Here is a 12,090-nt window from a genome sequence, read left to right on the forward strand (position 1 = left end):
AAAAATTGAAATGTTTTCTTGTATGTGGGAGGAAAGTTTATGAACCAAGTAAGTAAAATGCTTACTCTCAATATGAGTACATATATCTCTAAAATAGATAAGATAAAAAGGTAAGATTGTCTATTAATCAGCTTACCTATTAGAGCAGCTTAAAACCAAGAAACAGTTCCATTTAACCTCTAAAAATAAGTAAAATAAAGTTCAAACGGTTAACAAATAACCATAATTTACCGTAACGGGAGAAATCATTTCAAGGTTTACAACTCTTTAAATAAAGTAAAATATATGAGAGAGTTGTGCACTAATTCCACTACATAGAAATACTCTTTAGAAGAAGACTCGCATAAAATTTAAGCTGAGAACTTACAATCAAAGACTGAAACAAAAAGTATACGAAAGTATTCTCCATTTCAGAAAAACCGCAAAGAAAAATTTTTTATTATATTTACGATTTTTTGTACCGGTGAATGTTAGTAGCAGATTTTGTTTGTATGTGAATTTCGCCATAAATATTTATTATTTTTTGTTTGCCAGCTGTGAGTCAGAGCAAGCTGAAATTTCATCAGATTTTACTAATAGATTTAGTGGGCTCAACAAATTAGTTATCAATGAACAAGGGAATGCCGGAGTAAACAAGCTTTTCTACTTAAGATGTTATTGCCAGAATTAAAGCTTAATTTAACGATCTTTTAAAAAACAAAACCCTTGGTAATTTTGCATTAGCATTTTATAATTTTATTTAAATTTGTATTAAGTAATAGTGTCTAAATACTTAGGTGATTAACACAGTTCCGAAACTAATACATATTCCGTGTGGTTGTTGTTTGGGGTTTGCTTCCGTGACTTAAAACAATAAAATATTCAATCGACAAATTGTAACGCAATGGAACGATCGCTGGGTGATCGTTGTTAGCTTTGATTTTATGCTATATTCATATAGACAGCCATAAGACGACGGGGTGGTGAATCGAGGCAAAATTGGGATGCCAAAATTTAAGTACAGCATCAGATTAAGATCTGTGTATTATATATATATCATAGTCTATAACTAGAGATGGCTATTAACTACAGCTACAGTTTGAGCCAATATCAGAGACGACACCGAGATGCTGATGAGAGGGGTAAAAACACGCATACATGACTCTTGGCCCTGGGCTATTCCTGGGCATTTGCATTTTCAAAATGTTGCTGTTGCTGTTGTGCGCTGGTGCTAGTCGAGGGCTTTGGTGAATTTGCTGGCGGTGGAGGCGTGGGAGTTCGCAGGGCACGCTCAAAGTCGGCCGCCAACTCGTCATCATCGCCATCCTGCTGCCAGTTGTCCAACGCTGCATCCACATCGAATTCGGGAAACTTCAGAGTTTCCCCTGTAACGTCCACCAAACGAGATCGTAAACGCTGCGAGATCTCCTCCAGCTCTGTGTACTTTCGCTTGATGGCCTGACCCAACTGTAGGTGACTTAGCTCCATGGATTTCTCAAACTGATCAATCACGGTGTCCACACTGGGCGGTAACGGTTCCACATGCGCCTCAATTCCGCCTGTGACGCGTCCATTAAAGTCAACTATGTTGTGCCAGCCACTGGGAAAGCCGCCGCCCGGTTGCTTCTGATTGAGATTCAGTGCAGCGAATCCTATTATGGCATCCTCGTGTGGCGTGGGCTCAGTGATGCCATTTGGACTAACGATTGCCTTCTTCCATAGCTTCAAAATGAAGAGCTTCTGGGGCTGCGAGGGAGAGAGAGCGGAAATTAAAATCTGGACAGGGAATCAAGAGACTTTACACACTCACATTGCTTCTGTAATCACGACTCACATCCACCCGGAACTTACTAAGCCATTGTGGCTTCGTGGACTTCTCCACAACGGGCGTGGCGTAGACCAATCCCTCATGAGACTTGTACGTCGGACTGTTGCAATCGGCTGCCTGAAAGGTCACATAAGTGTTGGGTGGTTCGTTGGGCGGGAATCGCTTGGCGGCCGCCTGACGTTTGCCCTGCTTCTTGGACTTTCCATAGCCGGGATTCAAGGGCAATCCAGCAGCTCCTACAATGCGCAGCTGGAAACTGAAGTTAGCGGAGGTTAGTGGAGGTGCCGGCGGCGGTGGCATCACCGGTGTTGAGCCACTGGGCGTCGGTGCTGAGATGGCAATCTGAAGCATGTCCAGCAGATCAGTGGTGGTGCGACTTGGAGGAGCCGCCACACGATTGTTGTCTTGGTCAAAGCCTCGCTGCTGCTTCAGTTGGGCAATCTGCGACTCACTGCCAATGGCCAGGAGCACCTTGAGCTCACCAATGGGCAGCTGTGACTCGGCTCTGACAATCGGTGCCCAGCCATCGATGGAAATCACGGGCAGCTGAAGGATGCAAATGATGATTAGCTGAACTATGGATATATTCTATGAAATCTCACCTTTCCCTTGCACAGGTGATTGGTGATGCTGGCATCTCGGTAGGCGATGTAGAACTGATGCAGCGGCAATCGCACAACACCGCCCAGTGGCCGCAGCTCCAGGAGCAGCTGCTGGCGCTCAACACTCTGCAGGAATCGCTCGTCGTTGATCACAGCAAACTGCTCTTGAAGCGGAAACGATCCGTTACAGCCATCGCTGATCTGGACAAGTAACGGCTGCTCTTGCCAAAAGGGCTGCAAGCTTAGCTGCTGGCAGCGCGCCTGATCCGCCGGCGATAATTGACGCAGCTCCCCGGCATAGATATAGCCACGGAGGAGACGCACTTTATTGGTCTCCGCCATGAAACTCATGCAGTCCAACTTAGCCTTGTTGTTGTTGCTGGTGGCTTGGGGAGGAGCTGGCGGTGGTGGCAGCGGAGGCGGCGGTTGCGGGGGAGTTGAGACGGCCTTCGAGTTGCAGTTAGCTAGAAATGGAAAACCAGAAAGCAGGCAGAGATTAGGAATGATGTAATAGGCAAGCGACTAATCATTCCCGATTAATTATTATTCGCAATCCAAAGTTTTTCATTGGACCTTGATCCCTTGGTAATTAAGACAAGTAGAGCTCTAAGAACTGAATCAGCTGGGATCCGGCGGGGTCTTATCATCGCGCCTTGGCGACTGGAACCACAAAGCGAGTCAAGCGAAACGAAAGATTGCGCCTAGAAGCGGGTGAAACCAGGTCGAATTGGTTAGAGCGCGTGGAGGCGACAACTGTCAAAATAAACTTTGTGTAGGAAGTAATTTAATACTAAAAAAAACTTATATAACAACTCCTAATTCCCGATCAAACTAACAAAATTTTACAAATTAAAAGTTTCTTGCTTAAAAAAAAAATTAATTATAAAAAGTAGAAAAGTTTTCCTCTTTTTGCGCTTCTTTTTAAAAGATTTCTACAAGTAAAATTGAGAAGTCTTAAAAGTTTACAATATAATTAAAAAAATAAAATAATAAATAATAACCTATGCGAAGTGAAGTAATTTTTTAATAGGAAAATGCATCTGTAAGGCTACAAGTCCTAGCCTATAAGTTATATTCCTATAGGAAGAAAGACAAAATTTAGCTAATAAAATAAATAAATCAATTTAATAGGAAAAACATTCAATTAAAAGTTTAAGACTTTCTTGATATCAATATACGATTGGAACGCTATTCTCGAAAACCTAAAACTCATTACTTTCTTCCTTTTCAATGAATACAGTTCCGCTGGAAAAATCTCATAATCTTCAAATCGATTTATAATCGAAGTATTCTACGGTAGCGATTTGAAATCGATAAACATTGCTGTTATTTCTAGTTTTAAAATCAACAAAAAGGCTGTTGGAAAACAAATTATAAATTAAGAAAAACATAAAAAAACACAAGGCAGATTTTTGTTTTTGTTGTTTTTTTGTTTGTTTTTTGTTGTCTTGTTTTGATTTCTATTTTTTTGAAAATGAAAAATATTTTTTAACAGAAGAATGATGGTGGTTTGCAGCAATTGGAAAGCGGCAATCAATAATAACATAGGGAGTAAGTGCAGGAGGCGTGAACGTGATTGTGGTCGGCAGGTGCGGACTTGGTATAGGTTTTGTTGTTGCTGTTGGTTTTGTTGTTGGAAGTTGTGGTGATATTCGTGGTGTTTGTAGTTGTCGTGTGGTCCAGCTTGTGGCATCAGTTGTATTTGATTGGGGGGCCCAAGAATCAATGGTTCTTGCGATTGGCAACCACACGACATTAGTCATATATATTCACCTGCTGCCTTGTTTCCACTTTCGTTCTTTTGCTGCTGCTGCTGCTCCTGGCCTTCATTACCGTTTCCATTTCCGCCTCCATTAGCGTTCTGCAGCAGACTAATCTTTGCATAAACACTACCGAGATGAACATCGCGACGCTTAATGGCAATGCACTTGCACTGCTCGAGCAGCGAGGCCTTGTAGAGCTCCCGGAGCTCCAAACGACCCATGCCCAGCATTTCGTTGAGACAGGTGCCCGGTTCGCGCCACCAAACCGTAATGTCTACATGACCAGTGGCCAGATCCCAATCCTTAAGCTCCACCTGCCGCTGAGCGCTCTGCCCGAAACGGGTGCACTGCGTCAGGCTCTGGAACTTCTCCGACTCAAATTGCATGATGTGGAACATCGGGTAGCGGGGCACTTTACGGATCAAGTCGCCGGACAGCTGGCACTCCACGGTAAAAATGGGTCGCACTTCGTTCTGAACCAATTCCATGCGCTCCGTCCCCTCCGGTTGAAGAGTCAGCGCCTCCAAATCGAGCTGCAAAGCCTTGCAGCTCCTGAATATTTCCGGTGTGATCACCAGCTCCTCCTCAGAGTCCTCAGCGATCTGCTCTGTCTCCGATTCCGGCCATAGAACGACCTGCTGCTGTTGCTGTTGCTGCTGTTTCTTCGTCAGCGGATCAGTAGAGGCAGCGGTGGCGAAGAGAGCCACCAGATCAGCGTCCAATTTCTTCATGGCCTCCATTAGCTCAACGTTGCTGTTAGTGCCTGCAAAGGATTAAGGATTTACATTATTAATTTATAATTGAAAATAATTCAGCACATGTCTAGTCTATTTACAGGAACTTGTGGGTAGAGGAAAAGCGATCCGATCTCCACGACGTGGACTTTTGAAATGACTGCTTGGGAGATTCCGAAAAAAAAGCCGGCATAAAGAGGAGTACGAAAAGCAGGGGCCGAGAAGAGAAGCCGGAGAACCCGGTGCAGAGAGTGGGGCCCCCTGTAATCGCGTTTTATGCTTTGCCTTTTGCCTTCTCTGCCTCTCTGGCTCTCTCACGTGTTCGGCCTATCACTCTATGATCCCATGTGATTATTTTTTAAATGAAATAAAGGTGTACTTTGAATACTCTAACTCAAGTTATGGGAAGGGCTAAAAGAACTGATAAGGGGTTTGTTTTCATATAAACCGAAGAATATCATATGGGGGCTTTAAATAATCCTCCAAGCTTATCTTATAAATATTTAAAGTTTTTATAATTATTTTCTTAAGCCTATATGCTATTTCAAAGTGTATTCATACTTCCCTATCGCAATATATCAAGCTCTCTTTTAGCATAGCTGAAAAAAAGAAGCCAAACCAGACCCAAATATAATTTTTGCATAAACAGATTCAGAGAGGAGAGTTCAAGAGCAACTTAAATTTCCAAAAGACCCCACTATATGAATTCCAGCTTAAGCAAAAGGTCAAAATGTTATCAAGTCAGGGAGAAATGAAAATCTTGCTGATTTCTCCGCATGGTAACGGGCCAATATTTCGATTTGTCTACCAAATAATTGATAAGAAACGAAAGAGCCTGGCATTAGGTTCAATGACATAACTGGATGCTACAAAGTGCGATGATGCAGTACAGCCATCGTAGGATTAGTCAGTGAATGGCTTCCAACTTGTGTGTGCACCTATGTATTCATTCCCCCTTGTTTTCATCGCACATTCGCACTGCTGCTAATTAAAACCCATAGAAATTTACATAGTAAACGATAGGGAGGGTGGGAGAGAGTCAGACAGCCATCTTATCAAGGCAAGGCTTATCGATTTCGACCCCTTGGTATCACCCCAGTTTCTCCCTGTGTAGCAACAAAGTAGCCATTCGCATTTTCCCTCTCTTCTGAATCGAGGAATAGTTTTGCGTTGGTTTGACTTTTTGCGGGATTCGTTGGAACATATGTTTTCCTATATAATATATATGTACATATTTATATGGCTGGTTGATAAGCCTGGCGCGGACCTCTGGCCTCGGCGAGAATCGAATTTGAAGGCCAATGGCAGAAAACCCAGACGCAACCGGCAACGGCTAAAAAAAACTGCAAACAAACAAAAAAAAAAAACCGAAAACTTTTGACAGCCAGCAAAACGAGATACAAAACCAAAAGGCTGAGCATGGAAAAAAATAGCGAGATAAAAGTTATGTGTCTCTGACAATGTTTGCGGCCAGGAGCGGGTTAAATCCAAAGGGAGGAGGATTTAAAAACATATCTAAAGAGAAATACGTATATTTTTAGGAACACATTTATTCTTGGCCAGAAAAAGATATAATTGGCAAAAAACAAACACATTATTTGCGTCAATCTTGTTTACTCATAATTGAAAATCGTCACACTTTTATGGAAAGGAAAAGTTAATTATTGAAACCATTAGGTAAAATAATGGGGAATATAATTGAAATATAAGCGAAAAAGCGGAAAGGGTTATTCTCTTCTTATAAATAATAATAATAATAATCCAGAAAGCTACAAAAAATTATCAAAAATCCATTAATGAATAAACCCAAATTCCATATTCAAGACACTTTTTTAAAGGTTCTTTAAAGTAATCCCAAATTTACCAGCTTTTAGCTCTTGATCTCTCCCTGCGTTTAATTATTCCGCCCCTGCATATAAGTTAAATAATATTTACCCAACCGACGCCACTGAGACTCGCGCTCCCCATTCTCCCCAGATTTTTGTTGATTTTCTCTCGGAGAATGAGAGAATTTGTTTTGCCTGCACGTGTTTCGTATATCGCACTATTTTCTGATTTTTATGGCTCTCTTTCGCTTGGCTTTACGTATTTATTGGGGATTCGCCTTTTTCAAATGGAAAGTTTTCAGCATCGGTTGTGTTTGAACGACACGAAAGTAAAAATAAGAGAAACAGGAGTACAGAAATGCGGTGTATTGAATAAAAATATATGAATATATTATGGGACTTTCGGGGAGCTTGGTCTATTTCAGGCCACTGCAATTGTCTTTAATAAATTATCTTTTTGGCCAATTTGTTTGAGACCGTTGATTGGGACGGTCATGATGGGCGGCAAGCAAAACAAACAAAAAACGGACGACTCTTACGTAAGAGTCAACAAACTGTTGTGAATTTTCCGCTTTGAAAATAAAATAAAAATAAGAGCAAATTCAAAGTTTATAAATAAATAACATGAAAATGCCAAGAAAAAGGAAAAACAAAAACCAAAATAAACAGATGCGCGGTCGTCGACTGAGAGGCTGCGGAAAAGTGTCTGCGGCTAATAAAATGACGACAATAGGAGACAATAGTGTCCATATATTAACCGACTGAAGAAGGTTTTTAATTAAAAGTATTTTATATTGGTAATTCCCATAATCTGCTATTATTTGCTGATTTAATAAACGACTTAATGCCGGCAGTCTCCTGGAAGATCTCCCCAGGAAATCCACTAAAACTCCAATTGCACCAACCAAAAAGGCGTTGGAATTATAATCTATAGAGGTTTTTTTGAGTCGTTTTCAAATTGTAGAACAAAACTGAAACACCATCGCACAAACAAAGGATTTTGGGGATAATCCCAAGGACAGCTCTATGATTTTCCTGACTGGCATAACATTATGCTGCATCAAGGCATCTCCCTGAACTCGACTCTCATATGGAGGTGGAAGTAGTAAAGTAATATTTAAAAGTTAATATTTATCGTTATACTTCAGTGGATTAAAAACCGATAACACAAAAACCAAACAATTTCCCCTTTATTCTTATTCATCAACACACGAATATATTATGTAGACTATAATTTATTATTGTGTTTATTTGCGAACATTGCAAATAATTACTGCCTATAATTCAAACAAGAAATGCAAGAATCTAACAACTTTTAAAAAGCTATACCTATAATAAATAAGACATTTTTAAATATCTGCATGCAAATCTTGTTGTTAAACAGCTGGGGCTAATTTTAGAGCAAAAACATTTCCCCCTCTTGTGAAATTTGTATTAAAAATCGCATATATAAAGGTCTTACCAAGAAAATATTTATAAGACGATTGCAAATACAAAACACTACGAATACAGACCCTTTCGAAAGCTGTTTTCTACCTAAAAATTATCTTCAATGTTTGATGATTAACCTTCATATATGGTAAAAGTTGAATACTTTGAAAAATACTCCTCACTCTTCGAGATGCTGCTGATTCATGAGCCCATAAATTTCTATATTTATTTTTGTCTGTTAGAAATCGAAAAGGTCGTCTGCATATTTGCCATATTTTTCAATATACATATGCAATACCCTCAACCTTGAAGAGGCCAAAGGCACATAAATATAATATATTTTAAACTTTGTCACATTGAAGAAAATTGAAAACTTTTTATTCGACGTGAAATTCAATAAACAATTCTAAAATCGAAGTATATAATATTGAAAAACGGAAGAATCATGCACAGAAAAACCCAGAATACAAAGAAACAATAATTATTCTTTGAAAACTTTTGAGAGACAGCAGCTGATAAATGGGGGATTTCCCCGAACTGCACTGAAAGTGCTATGCCATTGGGCTGCATGTGCATCTATGTATGTACATTTGTACTAATATACAAATAAATACTTTATTTCTTGGACTCACCTGCCAAAAGTTCGCCCGGCTGCTGATCCTGCAGCAGCACTGTCGGCAGCGGCATCACCTGCTCGCCCCCAGGTGGCGTTGGCACAGCTTCGGCATGTGCATGTGCATGGGCGTGGCCATGGGCACCGCTGGCATGACCCTGAGGGGGCGGCAGCGGCGGTGGTTCGGCAAAGAGCATCTTGAAGCGCAGCTGGATGTGGCCGACTTTCAGCTGCTGTTGCTGTTGCACTTGTTCGAGCGGGCCACCGATCTCCAGGTGACGATATAGAGCATAAATTTTGGTTTTATGCTCGAAATTGCAACCGCTGCCGTTGTTGGCGGCGTATTTGCGCAGCAGCGACGTCGGCAGCGGCAGAAGCGTATGCCCGTGGGCAAGGGCGGGGTCGGGGTCGGGCTTTGGCGGCGGTTGACTGTCTTGTAGGCTGTAGGCGTGGCTGCTACTACGGACGTCACAGCGGCCAGCGACGATTTCGATGGCGGGACACTGTCGCAAATAATCTAAAAATACGGCAAGGCTCTTGCTGCGCACACTGTAACGTAACTTATTTGTATCGGTATTGGTATTGACGAGGGGATGCTGCTGCTGCTGCTTTTTCTTGCCCCTCTTTGGGCGCTTCTTCTTATTCTCTCTTGGCCCGAGCTTCTCTTGTTCCTCTTTGCCTTTTATCTCCTCCTTCGAGTGCTGCTGCAGTTGTTGTTGTTGCTGATGTCGCTGCTGCCTGTTTGACCTTTTCCTTTGGGCAAGCTTTCGGGCGGCTCTGTCACAGCTGATGATGCTAACGGTGCCCGCTTTATCCCTCTGTTCGCCCCACCAAAGGATTTTCTCCGTTATTTCGCCCGAGGACGTCGACGTCGATTCCGGCGAATTCGCTCTGATCGATTTCACAAGGCGTATGCGGCTAACTTCGTTTTCCAAATGGGCCAGCGGCAAACTGTCGCCCTTCCTGTCCTTTTCCTGCTTTTCTAAATTCACATTCGGCGGTGGCAGCGTGTATTCTGCTATCATAATTATTCAAATTATGCCATAATTCAATCACCCCTCTCTATCACACTGACGCACTCACACACACGCACAAAAACGCGAAAGAGCGGCGCGCGCGTGTGTTGTTGTTGTCGCGGTCACTATTTTTTTTTTATTTGTTAACCAAGCTGAAAAGTTAAAAACGTTTTGCACACACAAACACCAAGGGTTGAGAAATCGAATTTTCCGTACTATGATTTTCCGGCCATAAATCTGCACGGTCGTAAGTTTTCGGGAAAACTGCGGGCTGCAGAAAAGCTCCTGGTCGCAAAGGAAGAAAAACGAATAACAACAAAAAGTATCAGTGTGGCCAGATTTGGCTCAGCGCTTAACGTAAAGTGTCAAATGTATGTTTTACTTTACAAACTGTGTGTAAAATTACCTCGTGTAATCTGGGCGATAAATGTCTTATCGATGACGATAGGAAAAAGGTGAAGCCAATCGGCGCGATTTTCGATCTTACACTTTCAAATTCTAATTTTATGGCAAAATATTGTAATCTGTCGACATCTCTTTATTGACGCATCGCCTTAAACAATTTAACTAAAATTTTCCAATCAACACAGACCGTTTCCACCCACGACGACTCAGTTTTAGGCAAACAAGCGCATCTCGTCACGAGCCTCGATAGTCTTGGGCGGCGACGGGGTCTCGAACTCGCCCAGCTCGGCGTCGTAGTAGAGGGCGGCGCGGTAGGGACGCAGCTCCCATGGCACCTGCTGCTCCATGGTGGTCAGTGTGACGCCCAGATCCTCCAGCGTGGGGACACCAGTTAGCACCTTGTCGGTGACGGCCTCGCGCTCGATGCGAGCGGGATGCAGGCCACCGATGGGGGTGCCCGGGCAGATCCAGCTGTTCAGCTTGGCCTTCAGCAGGAAGCTAGGGTCCCAGCGCATGTCGTAGCGCATGTAGCCCCAACGCTTCTGGTCCTTGCGCATCAGGCGATGGAACCAGTCGACCAATTCGCTCAACTGGTAACGCTTGGGTCCCACAGCCTGGTAGATGCGTCCAGCAGAGTCCGGATCCTTGGCCGCATTGATGATGGCCTGGGCCACATCCGAAACGTATACGGGCTGCTTCACGGTCTTCTCGCCCTTATGCCACAGCGGCATCGAGCGGAACTGGCGGCGCCAGATGTGGGCGTAGTAGCGCAAGAAGCGATCCTCGGAGCCGTAGATATCCGCGGGACGGATAATGGTGGCATTCGGGAAGGCATCGCGAACGCGCAATTCACCTTCGTATTTGCTCTTTAGCCACTCGCTGCCCCCCTTTACATACAGATCCTTGGGATGGGCCTCTACATTGAGGGAGGACAAGTGGATGAAGCGCTCCACGCCAGCCTCGCGGGCGATTCTTCGGAAAAAAGATGACAAGGATATTACAAGTTTAAGCACAATAAATACCAATCATATTCACCTGGCGATCCTCTCCGCTCCGTTGACATGCACATCCTTGAACTTGAAGTTCTTGGTCTCGAAGTCCCTGCCCACCAGATTGATGACAACATTCGAGTGCTTCACAGCCTCGCGAATGGACTTGGGATCCTCCAGGTTGTAAAAGTGGAACAGCACCTGACCGAGATCGCCGGTAACCTTTAGGCGGATCACATCAGAGTCGTCGCCGCGATAAGGCAGGATCATTTGGCTGCCGGACTTGCCCAGCTTGTTGCACACGTAGCGACCCACAAAGCCGGTGGCTCCGAAAACGGTGGCCACAATCCCGTTGAAGCTGCTGCGTCCTCCCGTGCCGCGCTTCATGGCAGCCGGATTTGTGGTTTTCAGCGGACGTGGACCATCCTCCGGCGGAGCGGCGGCGGCAGAGTAGCTGCGCAAGCACAGGACGCCAACCACACCACTGCCATGGTGCTCTAGATCCGGAAAATACACCAACTATTAGCAACAACATTCGGGCGTATTACATAATTTGCTTGCCAGCCACTGGGCGGTGGGCAGGCGGTGGAACTTACTGGCCAATTGCATATTGCGGGTTAGTACTATGGCGGCCATCTCGTACCGGCGCACTGGACTAAGACGGCTGATTTATTCGCTTAAAATCGTTTTTATTTCGGTCCGTTTTCGTCTTCTGCAGATGAAAACGGTGCCTGCGAATGGTCACGACCGCTGTGAATGGTAAATGTCACCGCTGTGACTGGCAAATGTCACGACAATCAGCGCTGCCAGACTTCCGGAACAGCAAGGGTGGCAGCACCAAAGTAACGTATTATTTGAACTTGATGTTTCTTAAAAATCATATTCTATTAAAAATCAATTGAAT

General features: G+C 43.6%; 2 protein-coding genes across 5 annotated transcripts; both read right to left on the bottom strand.

Moving 5' to 3' along the window:
* Window positions 1–712: 712 nt before the first annotated feature.
* On the bottom strand, window positions 713–10,097 carry LOC108075257 (uncharacterized). Of its 4 annotated transcripts, none has more exons than XM_017167618.3 (5): window positions 8,796–10,096; window positions 4,183–4,935; window positions 2,410–2,873; window positions 1,790–2,353; window positions 713–1,725 (listed from the first exon to the last, which is right to left on the bottom strand). In XM_017167618.3, the coding sequence occupies exons 1-5, from the start codon at window positions 9,799–9,801 to the stop codon at window positions 1,156–1,158; spliced, it is 3,357 nt and encodes a 1,118-aa protein (XP_017023107.1). In that variant the 5' UTR covers window positions 9,802–10,096; the 3' UTR covers window positions 713–1,155. The 4 variants fall into 4 exon arrangements, with proteins under 4 accessions (XP_017023107.1, XP_017023108.1, XP_017023109.1 ...); XM_017167619.1 differs by lacking the exon at window positions 8,796–10,096 and adding an exon at window positions 5,008–5,105; XM_017167620.2 differs by lacking the exon at window positions 4,183–4,935 and having other exon boundaries at window positions 10,009–10,097.
* Window positions 10,098–10,309: 212 nt separating this feature from the next.
* ND-39 (NADH:ubiquinone oxidoreductase subunit 39) lies at window positions 10,310–11,946 on the bottom strand. Its single transcript, XM_017167741.3, has 3 exons — window positions 11,783–11,946; window positions 11,233–11,683; window positions 10,310–11,169 (listed from the first exon to the last, which is right to left on the bottom strand). The coding sequence occupies exons 1-3, from the start codon at window positions 11,820–11,822 to the stop codon at window positions 10,410–10,412; spliced, it is 1,251 nt and encodes a 416-aa protein (XP_017023230.1). The 5' UTR covers window positions 11,823–11,946; the 3' UTR covers window positions 10,310–10,409.
* Window positions 11,947–12,090: the final 144 nt, after the last annotated feature.

This window comes from Drosophila kikkawai, chromosome 3L, assembly GCF_030179895.1.
Source record: "Drosophila kikkawai strain 14028-0561.14 chromosome 3L, DkikHiC1v2, whole genome shotgun sequence".
Lineage (NCBI taxonomy): Eukaryota > Metazoa > Arthropoda > Insecta > Diptera > Drosophilidae > Drosophila > Drosophila kikkawai.